The 17,804-nt window shown below is 39.8% G+C and overlaps 1 protein-coding gene across 5 annotated transcripts in view; it reads left to right on the forward strand.

Moving 5' to 3' along the window:
• Positions 1-17,804, forward strand: part of LOC6031374 (nuclear receptor-binding protein homolog) — a 96,882-nt gene that overhangs the window by 44,421 nt on the left and 34,657 nt on the right. For 3 of the 5 annotated variants that reach the window (XM_038251948.1, XM_038251949.1, XM_038251950.1), the window contains exon 1: positions 2,104-2,238. In XM_038251948.1, the coding sequence (XP_038107876.1) occupies positions 2,104-2,238 (135 nt within the window). Of the gene's footprint in view, positions 1-2,024; positions 2,239-17,804 lie in introns of those variants that run through there. The other 2 variants (XM_038251945.1, XM_038251947.1) reach the window with 1 other exon arrangement.

The following is a 17,804-nucleotide window of genomic DNA, read 5'->3' on the forward strand; positions in this document are numbered from 1 at the left end:
ACTCTTTCACTTATACGCTAACAGTCACTCACTTCACTCAAGACTTACTATGCCAATTTTCACTAAATACGTGGTAGGGTGATCCCTTGGTCGTTCGCTGTGAGTTGTGGATTGCCTGCTTCTCTTCTGATGGTTCGACTGGGGGGGCATACTTATTAATTTCTCGTCGCTCCATGCCGTGATGGGAGCAAGGGCGTCTATGCGAAGTGTCGCTACCCCTGCTATAAATTTCCTGCGCTTGGGGAGGGGAGGGGAAACCTATTTTATTTTCTGCACCGATATTTGTAGCACTAAAATTCGTGCAAAAAACGTATGCACGTGTATGTACAGGTTACGGAGTAAAAGATGACCTAGCGCTCACATTCGATTCCAGGACCATGTTGCCTGCCTATTTGGAGATCATAAATACATACATAAAAGATACATACATACATACATTGTATTTTTAATGTGAGAAACAAAAATATTCGTGAAAAATCATCATCAAATCGAACCATCCACATTAACGACCCCCGGGTCTTTTGTGGTCTCTATTGCAAGTTTCTGCTCGAACCTAGGAGTCCGAAGGCTTGAATGGGGAGAGCACCCAAACCTCTTTCTACTCCAAGGAACCTTCCACCCCAGTGTTTGAACTGACGACCTTCGGATTGCGAGTCCAACTGCCGCCATCGATTCCACCGGAGTAGGTTTGGTTTGGTGTGTTGTTTGTACTTATGGCATGGAGACGACGCCTACACCTGGAATGACTTAACGGCCTAACAACCAAGGCCGGGACCGACATTTTACTTCCTCATCCGATGGAAGGTTGCAGCAGATGGGAATCGAACCCAGAATCATCCGCTTAACCATTCGGCCACGCATCATGAATTTTTCAAACAATTCTTCTTGTCAAAAAACAACGTCAGTTTTTAAATTGCTTATTATTGTGAAAAGTTTTCTATCAACCGCAGAAAAATAAAGTTATTCTTATTCATCAGTCATTCTTGACGAGCGGAAATGTGATGAAAAGTCGTATTATCAAAATCAGGATGACACTGTATTCAGAAATTTGGTTCGATGGTTGATATTCGCTTTGACGAATGTACATTTCGGGGGTTCTCAAAAATACTTAATATATTCTTCGAAAGGTTAAAATAAGTAAATCGCAACAAATCACGCGACACGTTAAACTTTCAAATTAGACAAAAAGCTAAAGTTTGTTCCAAATAAATGAACCGCTCTTGCGCGAGAAGATAAATCGGCGCGAACACGCGAACCTTACGCCCAATTGACATGTGAAAAACAATTAGGGTCCGTCCCGCGTCCGTTTTCAGTTTTCGCCCCGCTCGAACGAGCGAGAAAGTTCGGCTAATATATTTGATCTTTGGACGCCTTGTTGGTCCGATAATGAATTATTGAGCGCGCGCCCGGTACAAGTGAAGCTGGTGGCGCGATGCCTAGTTGTTTGAACTTGGCTGCTTAATTGTTGCAATAATGGTCGGGAGGGGCGGGGGAACTTTTCCTTTTTTCACTTTTTGTTCGTGATTTGTTTGAAGCTATTTTTGTATTGAGAAGTAGCTTAATCGAGACATGTTTCTAAGTTATTTGAATTATTTTTTTATTTAATTTATAGTTTATTCAAAAGCTACTAACATAAAACATTTCAAGCAGTATTATGTAACGAATCTTCCTACTGTGGGTTGGCCAATTTTCGCAAATTTCAACTCCGCAGGAACACAAGCTCTATAATCATCATTGTTTGCCGTTTACCAGTGCCCGCATTCACTCCGGCACTTTGGCCGGAACAAAGTGTACGAGGCTATGAAGTGTGGTAGCCTGGGCCATTCCCGGGAACACCGCCTCGTAAAAGCTGCGGGAATTCCTCGCCCTTGTTTGGTCCGGTGCCAAGGTTTATGCAGGTCACGCAACTCGCTCAGAGATTACATCCAGAATGAAAGTGTCCTTTTGTCCGATTCCAGTAATTGTCACATCTTGTCGGACCATGTCTAACGATTTCCGCCTTTTTTGTCTCTCGTTTCTTCCAGATACTAATTAAAATATCCTCGACGCTCGGCCGACGAGGTCGACGCAGACTAGCTTCCACCCAGTAGCCGCCGATCTGCCATGCCGGGTAGCCGTTCCAGCAATAACGACACCGAGCACAACAAGTCCCCTAGAGAGAGCGGCGAGGATTCGGAGGATGAAAGTGAAATTCTAGAGGAAAGTCCGTGCGGAAGATGGCTGAAGCGGAAAGAAGAGGTGAGTTTGACGAACTGTATAAGTTGGTTTAAAGTTTTTGTCTATTTTAACACCATACACCGTAACTCGATAATCTGCAACAATGTATGGCAAAATGATTTAGTACATTCCAAGAGGTCCAACTTCAAGACCCTCTACAACTAAGTGCAGCAGATTTTCCTCTTCCACCTCGCAGCGCATCGAAAATGGCTGCACCCAATCTCCTCTCACTTCTGTCCATTTGTAACAAATTGCATTTTCTTTCCCCATTTCCTCCCACTCGCTTTTATTTCTTTATTAATTTTCCATCTGCAAGTTTTTCGTTTTTGCTTTCGCTTCGGAAGCGCTCCGCAAAGATTGCGTTTGCTCATTGAAGCGTTTAGTGTTTGGCTAACTAACTCGGGGTTGGTCTGTCGGTCTGGTGTGTGTTCATGACCCTCGTACTCTCTCTCTCACTTGCAGCCTTCAACTGCCTACCCACAAAGTCAGTGTCCCCCGGCTTCTATCCGGTCGGTGAAGAATTGTCTTGAGTAAATAGTGGAGAAAACGCTTGACCGGGGACGGGGCAGCGGTCACTCCCCGTATGTGTGTTTACTGTCAGCTTCGTTTCAATGTCTAATCCATCATCTGGATGCGGTGGTGACGATACCCTTTCAGTAGACGAGATCGACTCTTTTTGCTTTGTGATTTTTGCATTATTTTTACCGCAGATGACATCTAAGAGAAGTGGGATTGCAAGGTGAAATATTTTTCAATTTTTAAGCTAGAATTCAAAATGCTTATAAGAGTAATTTTTCAACTGACCAACCCCCTTCCATAGCATTGCAGCTCAAAAGGCACGTCGTCGTCATTTGTTTTTTTTGTAATTTCCTCTATAGCATCAGTACTCGGAAGGTATCCGAAAAACTTATATAATCATATAAATGGAGATGATGAAACATGAAACAAGTCAGGAAAGCTGGGAAATTTTTGATTCTTTGTAAAAAAAATCCAGTTTCAAATCAATTGGACTGGATGCGTTTTGAACACTTAGTTGAAGTTTCTTTTTACTATTTTAATCAATTTGAGATTAAAACAAACCTAGTTAATATCGAATGAGTTTTTAATACCTACACGGAGAAAAAAGAGTTCCCAAAATCGTGAACAAGCGTTCATGAAATTGAGAACCACGAACAAAGTGTTCAAATTTCATGGTACGTTCTTCAAAATCGTACCATGGGATTTGAACACTTTGTTCGAGGTTCTCAATTTCATGAACGCTTGTTCACGATTTTGGGAACTCTTTTTTCTCCGTGTATGAATCAAAGTTTTGATCTATTTTCGACTAAGTTTATTGCACACTTTGCACCAAATTCTCCCCCTGTGCAAATCATAACTGCACACCAAATATTTGCACACTGAATATCATACCCCTGCTCCTCCCCGCTCACCTAGAATGGTGCGTGTCTCGACTGAGCTTCGTTGCTTCCGATCCGACCACTTTAGAACAGTTTCAAACTAGGGTTTGTGTCTTGGATAGGTTTTTTTCTGGTGTAGTTTGAGGTGTGCACTTTGTTGGATAGCTTTCCACGAATTGCACGATTGTCTAAAAATCTCTGAAATCCGCAATATTAAAATAAAAAGGTAACAGTAAACATTCAACAACAAAACCGCAGTTAGAAAACCATTTGAAATAAAAAGAGCTTAACCCTCTACCGCCTGATTTTTTTTATGTTCAAATGGGCATTTTGAGCAACTTTAATTCTAAGAAAAACTTTACTCATTTTTATCTTTATTTATGTTTTTATTTCATTTTTTGTTTTTTTTTTTTTTTTAATGCATTTATCTTATTAAGGTTTTTTTATTATCGTTAGTTTCGAAGCTATTTTAAATAGGGTGACATTTTTTTTAAATATTGGAAAAACATATGAGATGATCCCTTGCTCGATTCTTTAGGTAAAAATAAAAAAAAACTGTGCCAATTTTGAGGCAAATCGGTAAAGGTTCAAGGGTCGCTTTTTAAAGTTGAAGTTTTGTATGAAAAAAAAATGGCAAAAAATGTATGGGGAAAAGCAAAAAAATCTAAATACCACCAAGAGGGGGTGTAAAATGCGTCGGATCATTGTCAAGTGTAAAATTCCTATGTAAGATTGTATTACAAACAACCTTGTCCAAGATCACAGAACGTTCCGATTCAACCCTAACGAGTTATTAGCGATTTAAGGAAGACGTTTTTGCAAGAAAAGATTTTTTTCACTTTTTGATACGATGCAACGGCTTCGAGTTACATTATTTTTTAAATTGCAAAATACAAAAATATTTAAATACCTTACGCCCTTCTCAAATGTTATTTTCGAATACAATTGGCTCCATATACACAAAAATGTCTACAAAGTTTAATTGAAATCGGAGAGAGTCTGGTACAAAAGTACCAGAAAAATTCCTGATTTGAGCTGGAATTGCTCTTTAGCGATCTACAGCAACCCTAAAACCTAACCGATTTCAACCTAACCGATTTCGTTCAACATTTCCACAGGTACTTTTTTTGTCTAAGGAATCGAATCAAGGGGTATCGCTGAGGTCGATTTTTTTGTTTGCTGTCACTCTATCAGGGGTGGTATTTACTCGTTTCCTCGCCGATGGCGAGGGCTTTTAGATATCGTTCCTCGCTCAAATCATCAAATTTTTGGCGTTCTCCCAAAACTGAGACTGGCGTTCTCCCAAAAAAGAGCGAAGCGAAAACGACGCCGATGAAATAGCGAGCAACGAACAAACCGATGCATAAGACTGAAAAAAAAGGTGCAGTGGTAATGCTACAGGCATAACCATCATGACGAAGAACTTCGGACACAAAAGTTAATGATTTTTTTTATAGTTTTATTATTTGCGTTTCTTGGCATTTCCTACTTCCTACGGCATTCGCCACCTAGATTTCTTCGTTCCACGAAATCCCAAAACGAAAATCTATTTCATTTGCGTACTCAAATCACTCTCGACAGTCTACGAGGAAGGGACGACACAGCGGCAACAAAGATAGCTGAAGGCGGAGAAGCATCGCGGCGAAGGGGCAGACCGAACCTGGAAGGGATCAATGTTGTTCGCGATGGGGAAATGTTTTGGCAAGGCTCTTGCCAGCCATCGGCGACAGCCAAGTAAATTTCAACAGCAAGCATTAAAAAGCCCTTTTAGGGCTCAAATTGATTACGAAAGAGTTATTCTCAATTTCAATAATTTCGCAATTATCGATTTATTACCCCCAGCGATTTATTACTCATATTGCCAAAAAGTTCAAGATGGTATGTCAGAGACATAACCGAAAGACATAGGACCAAACATTTTGAATGAGTTTTTGGATTGCTAGTGAAATCTGGGATAAGATTATTGTATTTTGTTTCATAGATTTGTCGGCAAAATTGTCCTAAATGTTCCCCCAAGGTGAACTTTCCATGAGGGCACCGGCAACTCCAGGTTGTGGCCACTACTGTCGAAATGGCCATTTGCAGGTTCAATATCAAAACAATGAATTTTGATACCCATATTGCCACAACTCGTATGGTTCTGTAAATGTCCCCCGGGCCCCGGGAGAACCTGCTTCGAGGGCACCAGCCAGTACAGGCTGTGGCCACTACTGCCGAAATGGCCATTTTCATGTTCAGTATCAAAAACCATGAATTTTGATACCCATATTGCCAAAACTCGTATGGTTCTGTAAAGGCCCTCCGGGCCCGGGGAACCTTCTTTGAGGGCACCGGCCACTCCAGGTTTTAGCCACCACTGCCGAAATGGCCATTATCATGTTCAGTATCAAAAACCATGAATTTTGATACCCATATTGCCGAAACTCATATGGTTCTGTAAAAGGCCCTCCGGGCCCCGGGGGAACCTTCTTTGAGGGCACCGGCCACTCCAGGTTTTAGCCACCACTGCCGAAATGGCCATTTTCATGTTCAGTATCAAAAACCATGAATTTTGATACCCATATTGCCACAACTCATATGGTTCTGTAAAAGGCCCTCCGGGCCCCGGGGGAACCTTCTTTGAGGGCACCGTCCACTCCAGGTTTTGGCCACCACTGTCGAAATGGCCAGTATCAAAAACCATAAATTTTGATACCCATATTGCCAAAACTCGTATGGTTCTGTAAATGTCCCCCCAGGCCCCGGGGGAACCTTCTTTGAGGGCACCGGCCACTCCAGGTTTTGGCCACCACTGCACAGTGTTCGGAATGGCAAAATTAAGTGGAATAAATTGATAACTCCTTTATTTGACGTCCTAGCAAAATGGTGTCTTCGGAAGAGTTGTTGTACTTGATAAGGGCTATTTTTTGAAGTTATTGACATACAGGGTGACGACCTTCCAGGGTGTCAACCAAAAACTAACTTTGTTGGATGACGTTGTAGGGCTTTGGTGTCTTCGGCAAAGTTGTAGAGGAAAATTTCATGAAAGTTTGTCAGAAAGCACAAATTTGTAGCTCTTAATCTACTCGAGATATACCCCATTTTTGCAAAAATGGTTCAAAAAAGCACTTTTTTGGTGATAACTCAAAATGATAGCATTTTAGCGGCCTACTATGTTCTGAAGAGTTGTTTATGACATAAAATTACACATCTTTGCGGAAGACAGCAAAATGTTTTGAGCCTTTATTGAAGAGTTATAACAATTTTTATGTGATTTTGAGCCTATTTTCAAGTTGCTATGTTTTCAAAATGGCGCATTTTGGGGCAAAAACGAACAATGCACCTGAAAGTACACACTTTCAACTACATTTCCTGAAAATATCTCCGTGTCTATCCGTGTCTATTTTTAGATATCTCGATTTGAATTTGACGGTTTTTAATCAATCTATTTATAAATGTTAATCGAAATCATGTAGAATACGAGTTGAAAATCGGTGAATTGAAGGAAAATTGATCAATTTTATGGAAAATACTTTGTCTATAAAAAAATACGACAACCTTTCTAAACTGACCAAATATAAAAGGAAATTTTAATATTTAATTTTAAATACGAACAATTATTTAAAATTTTAATTTACATTATTTTTGGGCTGAACATGTTTTTATTCATAATTTTAGAATGTGTGTCATAATTTTAAGCATAAACAATGTATTTTCCATAAAATCGATCAATTACCGATTATTACCACGTTTTCAATAAGATTCCGCATTAAAATATAAATGAATTGATTAAAAACCGTCAATTTCGAATCGAGATATCTAAAAATAGACACGGATAGACACGGAATATTTTCAGAAATGTAGTGTGTACTTTCAGTGCATTGTTCGGTTTTGCACCAAAATGCGCCATTTTGAAACGCAACTAAACTCAAAATCACATAAAAATTATAACTCTTCAATAAAGGCTCAAAACATTGCTGACTTCGGCAAAGATGTGTATTTTATGTCTCTTTCAGAACATAGTAGGCCGCTAAAATGCTATCATTGAGTTATCACCAAAAGTGCTTTTTGAACCATTTTTGCAAAAATCTCGGTAGATTAAGACTACAAATGGTAACTTTCTCCTCTAACGCCGAAGACACCAAGCTACAACGTCAAGTTAGTTGACACCATGGAAGGTCGTCCCTGTGTCAATAACTTCAAAATAGCCCTTATCAAGTACAACAACTCTTCAAGACACCATTTGCTAGACGTCAAATAAAGGAGTTATCAATTTATTCCACAATTTGCCATTGCAACTGCTGTGCACTAACGTAAACAAAATCTTTGAACGAATGAAGCTTCCTGACTGACCCGGCTGTGCATCCGGGCCGTGACCAATTACACGAGCTCGTAGTAGATTCGTTGTACTAACCCATACAACAGGGCTACAACAATTTTCACACAGTCTACTAGGTTAAACGATTTTACTCCACTGCCTAAAAGTTGCCTCAGCTGGCGGTTTTGCTCGTCCCCGGGTGTATCTGTAGTTGGTCGCAGTCTTTGATGGCCTTTTCAGGTGACGAATTTAGATACATCAATCGAACATCCGTGGAAGGGAAACTCGACGCATCGAACCCAATCAGCGTGTACCATGAAACGGGAGTGTGTGTGTATGTGTGTGTGAACGCGCATTTGGCAATTTTCTTGAATCTGCCATCCTACGGCATTTGGTGTGTCATTCTACGTCATTCGCACACAATTTGCCCTCTTCGGTGCTGCTCTCCGATTCTCTCTCTCTCTCTCTAGAAAATAAAGCTAATTTTTCAGAAGAAATCCTTCTCCGGAAGAGAGAATTTGCGTTGCTAGGGCTCTCTCTCTCCCTGCTGCTGCTGCTTCACCCGTCTGCGGCTCAGATATGAACCGACCCGACTTGTTCAGCATCTCGGTGGCAACTAAGTGGAGTGGAAAGGGTAGAACGCATTTTTATACTTCTACTTCGCTATTACTTCCCTCTTTGTCACTGCGCGCGCCCGTACATACACACGTATTTGCTTTCGCATCGAAGGGTAAATCTGCTGATGTGGTTGTATTCATCTGGATTCGAACGAAACGACACCAACACGGTGATTCTTGTTTTGCGTTTGGCGCATCGGCCAACAATTTGGCAACGCAGCAGGCTCAGATTTTTAGGGGTTTGTTAATTTGATTTGGTTAACCGCGGTGGATTTTCTTGAAATAATTCGAACTGTCAAAAATCCACCAAAGCATCTATCACATTGATCGCACAAAAATCAGTGGTAGAAAAGTATCCACCGGTAGATGCTTTGTTGGATTTTTGACAGTTCGAATTATTTCAAGAAAATCCACCGCGGTTAATCAAATCAAATTAACAAAAGCCCTTTGGACTGCACGCGCTTACACTCACACACACATATGTAATCGCTCGTAAATTTCGAGGTGATTCTGATTCCGAGGCTGGATTTAATTTCATTTCCGTTTTGCGTAACCGTGCAGCAACATCACAGAGGAGCAGCTACATTTTGATACCTTTATTGCCCCAACTCTTATGGTTCCGCCAATTTCAAATTTCATGTCCAGTATCAAAAACCCTGAAGTTTGATACCCATATTGCCCCAACTCTTATGGTTCCGCAAATGTCCCTTATCGGAACATCCCAGGGCCTCCGGCCACTCAGGTGGTGGCCACTATTGCCGAAATGTCAAATTTCATGTCCAGTATCAAAAACGCTAATGTTTGATACCCAAATTCCCCCAACTCTTATGGTTCCGCAAATGTCCCCCTATCGGAACACCCCCGGGGCATCCGGCCACTTCAGGTGGTGGCCACTACTGCCAAAATGTCATATTTCATGTCCAGTATCAAAATCCAGGTGGTGGTCACTACTGCCAAGCGCTTGGTGGCGCTTGCGAGAGGAGCTGAGCTCCTCTCGCTTCGGTGGTAGACCACCGACTGAAGCCAGCCTTCAGATTTCCCATGGTTTTGTAGGGAATCGGGAAGGCTAGTTCCTGAAAACGCCACCTGGTGGCGCTTGCGAGAGGAGCTGAGCTCCTCTCGCTTCGGTGGTGACCACCGACTGAAGCCTGCCTTCAAATTTCCCGTGGTTTTGTAGGGAAGAGAAGGCTGGCGCTCGCGAAAGAGCTGAGCTCCTCGCTTCGGTGGTAGACCACCGACTAAACTAATGCTGTGGAGGGGGTGGCGTTTATATTTATATCAAAACCGTCGGCCGCGCTGCTTCTGTGATTTTCTCCTCTGCTTGGGGAAGGCGTTTCATTTTTCGGTTTCATTTGGAAATTTTGGATTGCTACCCTGTATAGAGCCCTAAGACGAAGTTCTTCGTCAAAAATCTCTCACACAGCCAGTCCCCTCGCTCAAAAAGCAAGAGAAAGAGCAATCGTGAAATTCTCTCGCCCGTAAGCCCTGTAGAAATGAGTTCATTTGTGTGCGTGAGCTCCAGTGTATGTATACAGCAATTTCGTGTGCGTGCCTCTCCGGTTGGAACGATAGTTCCATCGGAGCCAGTGAGAGGGTATTTCTCGTCGATGTGATGGGCTTTCGATGTTCGCGATAGCAAGCCGACCATCACTCGGCTGCGAAAGAGAAGAGAAATTTTAAGAGACGAGGAACGCACCGAAATATGCATCAATGATAGTGCGATGGTGATGGTTTACCTACCCTGCACCCTATTCTACAACCTCTTATCACTTCCTCTTGCTTTTTTAAGAATTTTGATGGTTTTTTACTATACCATTATACCGAAGTCCTTGTAGATAAAAAGGAAGACACTAGTGGTTGGTACTAGCAATGGTGGCCGACAGCTATAAAGTCAACTTCGTTCATTAGTTTTCTAGTCGCATCAAAGTGTGACAAAACATAATCGGAGAAATAACATCGTTCTTCTACACCCAAATGGCAGTCGCATGATTGTGATGCATGGCGGCATGAAAGTATATCAGAATCTGCATGAAATCTGTCCTCATGCATTTTTTGCGATATAAGAGTATGACATTTTTGCCCGTTACCGACAATTATCGACATTACCGACGGCTTTTTGGTTGTATTTCACAAAAAAAAACACTTAGCAGAACGAGAATTGAACCACCAACTCCTTGGTTATTGATCCGACACGCTACCACCGCGCCATGGACGCTTGATGAAACGTGAGTGAAAGAGCACCAACATATGCTTCTCTTTGGAGTGTTGCTCGGGGACAGGCCAGCATTATATGTATTGGTGAGAACTGCAGATCGCTGAAATTTTTACAAGCGGGCAAAAATGATCTACGGGCTGCTGCAAAAAATGTTATAAAATGTGACATTTTCTGCAGCAAATCCAATGTTGCAGATTTTGAGATATATTTTTCCTTTGGGTGTATTACGTTAAACACTTTTTTCATCCAAATGCTAAAACCTAGGTTTGTAATTTCAATTTAAGTAAGTAAAGTAAAATTTCCAGAAAATTCGATATTTTATGAAAATTTCGATATTTTATTTAAAAAGTTCTAAAAAAAGTAAAAATACATGCAAAGATTTTTGGTATTTTATTTCAAAAATTCTAAAAAAGAAAAATTACAAGTTTTGTTTGATACCCGCATTAAAAATTATGAAAATTTGAGTATTTTCATGAAACACGGCAAATTGTGAAAATTTTGGTTTGTTATTCCAAAATCTCTAAAACAGTGAAAATTCAAACAAAATTTCAAATTGTTTGATACCAGTGGCAATATACTCATAAAAATTTTAGTATTTTCATAAAATAAGTAAGTTGTAAAAAATTGAGTATTTTTTATACACAATTTTTAACAGTTTGATACCCATGTTAAAACTATTTAAAACTTGAATATTTTAATAAAATACGGTAACCAGTAATTTTTCTTAAATTTTATACTTAAAAATTTACTTTAATTGGTTCCAATGCGTTTATTTCAGTAAAATATTTTGAATGATTCGATAATGTTACCTTCGATTTGACATTCGTTGTTTGATAAAGATGGTTCCTACGATAACGATAACCATCATCGTTATCAAACCTTGATAATTTGATCATTAACAATCTTGCAAATATTATTATCAATTCAGGAAAATGTATTTTATTTTTTCGGTTGATCATACTTCTATTCCCGTGAAAATGTTGATTTTAAAAATGACAAAAAGATTCAAACACTTTTTTATATGATTTTTTCCCTTAAATGTTTTGCATAAATTAAAAGTTAGCATTAATTCTTACTAAACTTGATTTTTTTTTTATTCAAAAAAATCTATTATTTTAGAAACTGGATAAGTGAAGAATTCAAAAATGGGATTTGAGTGACCACCCTGCTCTACGTACTTCGAGCTGACAGTTCGACATTTTTTAGAATTTAGTTTTTATTACTCTTTTAATTATAACAATAACTTATAAAGTGCCAACGAGCTCCATAGCTTGTAACACCACGACCAACTGTTTCGAAATGAGTTCTTGTTGAAAACTATTAGCATCAATTATGGTCACACTGTTGATAACCACCACACAGCTTGGACTCTCCGTCGTAGGAAGAGGTCAGTTTTGCGCCAAGTGACGAGCTGAGCGCATAAAGTGTGTCTCCAGAGTGACGTAAACGACCCCACGACTCCACGCCAACATGATTCATCTCCGTCAGTCGTGCGCAATGATCCGTGAACTTCATATCTCTTCCCCTGACTCTATCTCGCTAGTAGATGCGGAAAAGAAGAACTGCGTGTGAGTTAGTTGCCCTCGTAGCCTGATGGGCAATAAAATTAAAACTTGTCACCATAATTTTTGCAAGTGATGTGCACTCTTGTAAAACGTCGCACAAAAGACATATGAAAATATGACAGTTTTGTGACAACGGCTACGCGCCGAACTATGTGACCGTCCGGAGAAGATCACTCTAAGGTGTCTACTATTTTTAGCGCGGGACCAAAGTCAACTCTCTAAGTCAGGGAACAGCTCATGGATGCCTGCTGCTGCATACGTCGTCGTCGTCGGTGTGTCTTGGCGGCATATTTTATACGCAATATATGAGCAGCTCGCAAAAATAACAACAGGATTGACAAACTCCCTCTTTCTCTGACAAAACATCTCGCTCTTCTGTCGATAGGAGAGGTGTCACAGACCTTTTCTAAGGTCTGTCACGCGCAGTGACAGTTTGGCCGGTACGCACCGTTTAAACCGTGGCGTGTCAATCGTCCCGGCTTAGGTGCGGATTGATTCACCTATCAGTGTTAGTGATGTTAGTACTTACGAGAGCTCTCGATATGCTTTACACTTATTGAAGCGGCCAGGCCTACTGCGTTGCATTAGCCGCAGAAGGGATTTTGTAAACGGATCACATTTTACAGAATCTACAGGAGAGGAGGGATGCGTGGACATACCGTACCAAACGATAACAGATTGTTTTCGCTGAGATCAATACTTTCTTCGAAAAGAACCAACACAAATATACTCAACAAGAAGCAAATGAAGATGCTGGGTATTTCAGGAATGCATTCACACCTTCTGGGATGCTAAAAGCGTGTTGCGTCGGTGTGTAACGGAATGTGTGTGATGCGTTACAAATGCGAACACAGACACACATTTGCGTTATTAATGGGCACCATTAATTAGTAGAGCGGCTAGTGTGTGTCAGGCGGCGAAACTCCTCGCCAAGCCATCGACAGGTTCAGCGCAACAATGTTGCGCTGTCCTTTCTACAGAGCCGCGCGCATGTGGAAAGAGTCAACCAAGAAGGGCTGTCAACTCTGAACAGTCATCGTGAGCAAGCGAGTGCACCGGGATTACATTTTAATACGCGTTATGCAAAGTGAGCATCTACAATAGACGCCGACGCACACGTCAAGTCTGCAGAATCCACAGGAGAGAGAGATTGCTGTGCACGGAAAAAAATCGTATCTTGATGACCGTGAATTGTTGTTGACAAATAAAAAAAAAAGTCAGTTTTAGCTCCGTCTTTTCAGACTCAAATTGCTTCAAATTCAAATAAATGTTGCTAGTTTCAAATTCGTAACCGCTTGCTCACGATAACCACAACCGAATTTCTTTCCGTGCACCTTTGCTAACAACTATTGGTCACTCAACCCCTCCAGGGCAACTCCACAAGTGTCGCGCTGCTGCTTCCAGAGATCCCACATTCCTCAGACCTAGTGCGCGAGAGACCCTGCCTGTCTGGGCAAAGTGTCTTTATAAATCACTCGTTTGGTTGAGTTTTCCGCGCGCAAACGAATGCCTCCACGCCTACCATCAGGCTAATAATCAGTCGCCTCCGGGAAGGGGAAAAGAACTGCGCTCGGAGAGTTCACCGTAATGTGGCCCCGCCGACGCCGCAGAATTATAATTTATGGCCACACTTGGGACCGGACTGCTCCTACGACCCGCGCTTAGACACCGGCTTAGACCCGGCGACTGCTGCAGCGCGAAATATTGGTATTCATGGGGGAGAAAGTATGGCTATGTTTTATGAGAAGTTCCATTCCGCGGTGGAATTGGCTGGAATTCTTTCGAAGTGATTCTGAATTGGGGGTGATTTAAGGCGTGCAAAGCGAGAAAATTAGTCAATTTAGTTCAGTTAATTGGTAAAGATAGAGAGAGATAAACTATTATTCAGTGCTACGATTTGGTAGTCACATTGGATGTCATAGATTTCTGATATGGGTGTACTGCCCTTTATCTGCTCTTAACGTCCCTGTTATAACTGTGTTCCAAATAAACAAAAAAAACTGCAAAAAAAGTTCTTCTACAGCCAACCATAAACAGTGACGGAATCAAATGTCCTTCCAGTAAGTCCGCCAAAATTGGAAAAAAAAAATCCAAATAAACTTTGTCCGTCCAGACAGAAAGCATTAGCAAAACCAACAAACGAGTTTTCCATACAAAGTGCAATAATAGATTTCGGCCTATAGTCTCCGTGGCACAATGATTGTGTGTAAATTTGAACCATTATGTGCGTCTGTGTTTCTGTTTACCATCCAATAACGGAGGATCTGCACGAGAACAAATACAGCCGGAAAAAATAAAGCTTCTAAAGTTGTCCTTTCCGCCCGCACTTTCACGGGTTTGGCATTGCCTCGTGTGCGCTCTTGTGTATCCTCTTCCGGACGAGACGAACCGCGGCGGCGAGACTGACGTTGGTTCCAAACTTTGGACGGAGGATGATGGTCGTACCAGGGAAACGTTCTGATTCGATTCGTTCTAGTTTTTTTGTGGGTTTATCGTACTGGCCTGCAGAACAATTCATTCAGATGAAACCTTCGCCATGTGTTGACCTCCACCCACATACTATTTGCATGTCAATGTAGTGACAGAAAGGTGACATTTTGAGATCCTTTGAATAGAACAAGCAATTGTTTTTAACTGAAGGGCATTACCTACAATAAAATAATTAAAGTTTAAATTTCACAAAACTTTGTTGAATGCTAGATAGGGGAAGGTGGGGAAAGAGGAATAATCGCTCGTACGGCCGTAATTTTTACACTTTTGATTATTTCCAGTATGAGGAATTGTTGCTAGCAATGCAATTAGCTGATTCTACTACCACATAACCGCCAAAACGACGTAAACGCCACGGGGCATAAAATGAATGAAGTTTTTGTCAAAACCTTAGTTTTGATGGCTGACTGGTCACGGTGTTCGCTTTGTAAGCGAATGGTCCTGGGTTCGATTCCCATCTGCTCCCAACGAGAAAGTATAGGAAATATAAATCTTGAAACTCTGAACATGAACGAAAAATCAAAATCGCTCGAGTCGGAGTTCAATCCCCCGTCCCTTGGATTGGTAAGCAAAAATGCTAACCACTATGCCTTCGCGACTTGATGAGCTATGACTGGAATTAGGAATACTGTTACTATCAACTATATACACGATGGGTTCTTGTCCATTTGACAAGGGTTCGGAAGTTCTAAATAACGTTTGAATTCAATTGGTCCAAACGTTCTTCAGGGCGGGGCTTGTCGATAAAGCTGAAGTACCTCGCGCTCGGCTAGTCAGCGTAGAAATGGGTCACCGAAGCTCGGCAGAGCTAACACCATCCAAATGCCTATGCGAGTTATTTGCATGTATAGAATGTAGATCTAAAAATACATGGAAATAACTCAATTTGTAAGAAGCGACCACGTAGTCCCGTTTGGTTGGTTGCACACACACACACACACACACACACACACACACAGTACCAAATAAGGCTTAGGGTTCGTTTGAAGGCTCATTTTATCAAAATGCCATTCTTCCTAGATCAGTAGTGTTCCTATCAATGACTTGCACTTATTATAAAGTATGATTTAACTTTTGATTATTTTTGTTGAGAGCTTTTAAAAAATCTTGTTCAGGTGGGGCAAGTGTACCATATGGATTTTTAGTATGGGAAAAAATACGAATTGCTGTAACAACATATTTTATTGGGAAATGAATACATAAAAGTACTTAAAAACTGATAAACAGCTGATAAAAAAAAATTGTTTACACAAAATATAGTGATATAATGAAATTTTACTATTTATCAACTAAGTCGTAAAAACGATCAAGTTTATTATTAAATATTATTATTTAATCTAAAGCAAGAAACGTTTCAAATACATTCTAATCTAAGTATCTAAGTGATAACAGTTCAATTGTTAGCAAATTAACATGTTGTTTCATGCATTGTTCCTCTTGCCCCAACGGGTTGTTCGTCTTGCCCCACTAGTTGAGTAGAACGTACGGAAAATCAATAATTTTAAAATCAATTTTTTACATTAAAAACAGGATTTAAAAAAAAAAACTTGTTCTATCTAAGTCTTAGTCAACACCTGGAATAAGAAGATTATAAAAAATCCGACAGATTTTTTAACGTTTCTAATGGGTTATAACGAGCATTTCCTTAGCTTGTTACACTTGCCCCACTTTCCCCTACACCCAACTGAAATTACATGAAACTGACACAAATCTGCATGTGTGTGTGTGTGTGTGTTCAAAATTCATAATTTTTTATGCTTTACTTGACTGAAAAAAATCGATAATAATGTCAAACAATTTCAACAGTTCTTCAGATGTAAAATCTAATTTGCACTCGAAAATGACTTTTCACATTTTTTAGTAACACTTTATGCTGAGAGGCTGCATCTCAGCACCAGCAGTCGGATCAACTTTGTCAAAAAGGAGGCTTTTGTAGGATTTTTTCAGCTTTTCGGAAATATTTTTTGCAGGGTTTCTTCATGAAATATTTTAAGATTCCGAAAATTTTACCTACTTAAGTCTTTTTTGATTGCAAATTTGATTTTGCATTTTAAGGCGATTTTTTAAAATTTAGTTAATCAATGTTTTCATTTTTTACAAAAATCACAATAATAAAAAAAACAACTCCCCTACCGGATTTTGCAATTTTTAGAAAATTGACTTTTTTAGACCCTCTATAACATATAAAAAAACTAAAATAAAAAAATGTGTTCAAGGAATTCACATCTCAGTAAGAAAAAAAAAATTAATGAAATGGGAAAGTTTTTTTTTTCGTTTACCAATTACTTTTTTTCATAACGCAACGCAATATTTTGGATTTATGACCCTCTTCCCCCTCTCGTAACAAAATTTCCATACAATTTCCAACTGCGTTAAGTAGTAAAAAAAAAGTTCCCTTACCATAACCTAAAACTATGCTGAAAAAGATCATCAATGTCTTTTCAACTTACAGATTTTCGCAAATTCACATGCCTATTATGGAAAAACTAATTAAGCAGAATTACTTCTTTTGACAAAGAGAATGCATCAACAGAGTTTCATCCAAACTATTTAAAATACAAAAAAACTCGACTAAATTGCAAAAATCTAGAGAAAAAAAATCAACTAATTTTTTAAGAAAATAAAGCAAAACAAAACAGTATAAAAGAATGTAAACAAAACATACAAAGATAAAAGCATATATCTCTATATCTATATCAAGTTTGAATTTGCGCAGCACTCTGAACTACATGTTGTTTCAACAAAAAAGGATGAATTCCGCATAGTTCGGTTTTTATATGTGAGAAACTTATTTCGGATTTGAATTCATAGGACAGAGTGCTGCACAAAATCAAACTTTTTTCAGTAGAATTGCTGTATCTCGCCAATAGTTCATTTTAGTTTGAGGTTTACATTGATTTTTATGTAAAATTATCCGGGGAAGACAATGGTGATAAAATAAAAAAAAAAATAAGAAATCGGTCAAAGCTGAATTTTATTATTTAAAACGTTAAAATATGATATAAG

The sequence above is a fragment of the Culex quinquefasciatus genome, chromosome 2 (assembly GCF_015732765.1).
Source record: "Culex quinquefasciatus strain JHB chromosome 2, VPISU_Cqui_1.0_pri_paternal, whole genome shotgun sequence".
NCBI classification, from domain to species: domain Eukaryota; kingdom Metazoa; phylum Arthropoda; class Insecta; order Diptera; family Culicidae; genus Culex; species Culex quinquefasciatus.